Below are 1951 nucleotides of genomic sequence, written 5' to 3'. Positions count from 1 at the left end.
TATTAATTCATAACTTTAATTTTATTTTTACATATATGGGTGTTTTGCTTGCATGTATGTTTGTGTACCATGTGTGTGCCTTGTACCTGTGGAGGCCATTAGAGGGCATCTAGAAGAGGGGTCAGACTCCTTGAGACTTGAATTACAAACAGTCATGAGTGTTACGTGGGTTCTGGGAATCAAATCCAGGTTCCCTGCAAGAGCAGCCAGAGCTCTTAACTGCAGAGCCATCTCTCAACTCCCTAAATTGTTCATAGTTGTTTCTAGCTTTTCTTTAGCACGATTATCTGGTCAACACTTACTATGGATAGTAGAATTTAGTCCTACTCTGACATAAATTTGGTTGCTCATCATAGCTAGATGTGTTGGCTCCCATGGAGGTGGAGTTATAGGCAGTTGTAAGCTGCCTAACGTGGGTGCTGGGAACAAACTCGGGTTCTTTGCAAGAACAGCAAATGTTGTTAACCTCTGAATCTCCTTTCCAGCTGCAGTTACAAGCATTTTATCCAGTTTATTAATTTCTTTTAACCATATTTATGGCATTGTGTTTTCATGTGGCATTTTATGTAGTTGAATTTACCAACCTTCCGTTTTTTGTTATCTATCTGGCCTTCATGCCTACATGTTCATTTACAAAGGGGTTCTTACTTAAAAACTATAAAAATAGTTCTCTTCCATACTTCATAGGTTTTCTTTTGATACATGGTTTTTCTGTATAGCCTTGGCTGTCTGGAAATCACTTTGTAGACCAGACTGGTCTTGATGCAGGAGATCTGCCTCCTGACTGCTGGAATTAAAGATCTGTGCCACTACCACCTGGCTCATTCTTTATAGTTTTATTTTTAACTAATATTTAAGTCTTTTGGATTTATTTGCTATAAGAATGTTATTGCAAACCGAGATGTGCTAGCCAGCTAAATTCAAGTGAAAATAATAACTACATGCAGAGCAGCGATGCATTAGACAGCACTGAAGTTGGTGTCTTTCTGCCGTGGGTTCAGGGTTTGTGAAACGCATGAAGAGGGCTTGCTGCTCCATGGATCTCACTCCCCACTGAGGATGCTCTGCTTCTAAGCCCACTTCATGTCCCAAGATGGTGCCTGGTGCTGTAGCAAAAACTGAATTCTCGCTGGCAAGAAGAGAGCCGAAGGAGGCAGATGTTTCTGTTTTAAGGTTATTTCTTGGAAATGTTCACACAGTTTTTGTGTACTCTACTGACATTCCACAGAGATGTAAGGTAAACTGTAGGGAAGTAGGGAGTGAACCTAGGAACCTGATTGAAGACCGGCTTCCGTGATGGGAAAAAGGAGCATGGAACTGAGGGATTGATTAGTGGTCTGTGACATAGGCTCCAGCCTATTTCACTTTTTAGGTGATTATACACTTTCCCCCAATGGTATGAACTAATTCTATTTCATTCGCGTATCTGAAATGCTACTTTACTAATTTTTGTAGGTGCTGGGTTTATTTTTAGATATATTATTCTATGTTTTGAATCTATTAACAGACAATACAATTTCTACTAATTCCACCTTCTTCTTCTTCTTCTTCTTCTTCTTCTTCTTCTTCTTCTTCTTCTTCTTCTTCTTCTTCTTCTTCTTCTTCTTCTTCTGAAATTATGAGTTAGTTTCATCATCAGATACAGCTTCTTTATTCTTTAAACACCCTAAACCCAAGCTGCTAGTCATATTTCATATTATGGATATAATTTAGAGTTTTTCCAAAGTAATTTCCTGAAATCCCTTTAATGGATAATCTTTTTATATCTCTTTTTAAAAAAACTTTGAAAACTAGGAAGAAGGTCATGGCCAAGGTTTCACTGATGGGGTATATCAAGGGAAACAGCTTTTTCAGTGTGATGAAGATTGTGGCGTGTTTGTGGCATTGGACAAGCTGGAGCCCATAGACGACGATGACAATGGATTGGAAAGTGATTTTGCAGCCCCGGGGG

The 1951-nt window shown here is 39.1% G+C and overlaps 1 protein-coding gene across 1 annotated transcript in view; it reads left to right on the top strand.

Moving 5' to 3' along the window:
• Nucleotides 1–1093: 1093 nt before the first annotated feature.
• The window catches only part of LOC126489132 (ubiquitin carboxyl-terminal hydrolase CYLD-like), a 38656-nt gene continuing 37798 nt past the window's right edge, over nt 1094–1951 (top strand). The window contains exons 1-2 of the mRNA XM_050123186.1: nt 1094–1237; nt 1795–1930. Coding sequence (XP_049979143.1) covers nt 1094–1237; nt 1795–1930 — 280 coding nt within the window. The remainder of the gene's footprint in view (nt 1238–1794; nt 1931–1951) is intronic.

Source organism: Alexandromys fortis, unplaced genomic scaffold (genome assembly GCF_014885135.2).
Source record: "Alexandromys fortis isolate MF-2015 unplaced genomic scaffold, M_Fortis_MF-2015_v1.1 scaffold_185, whole genome shotgun sequence".
In the NCBI taxonomy this organism is placed as follows: Eukaryota; Metazoa; Chordata; class Mammalia; order Rodentia; family Cricetidae; genus Alexandromys; species Alexandromys fortis.
The sequence above is the reverse complement of the archived record's forward strand: the minus strand, read 5'-3'. Positions and strand labels throughout refer to the sequence as shown.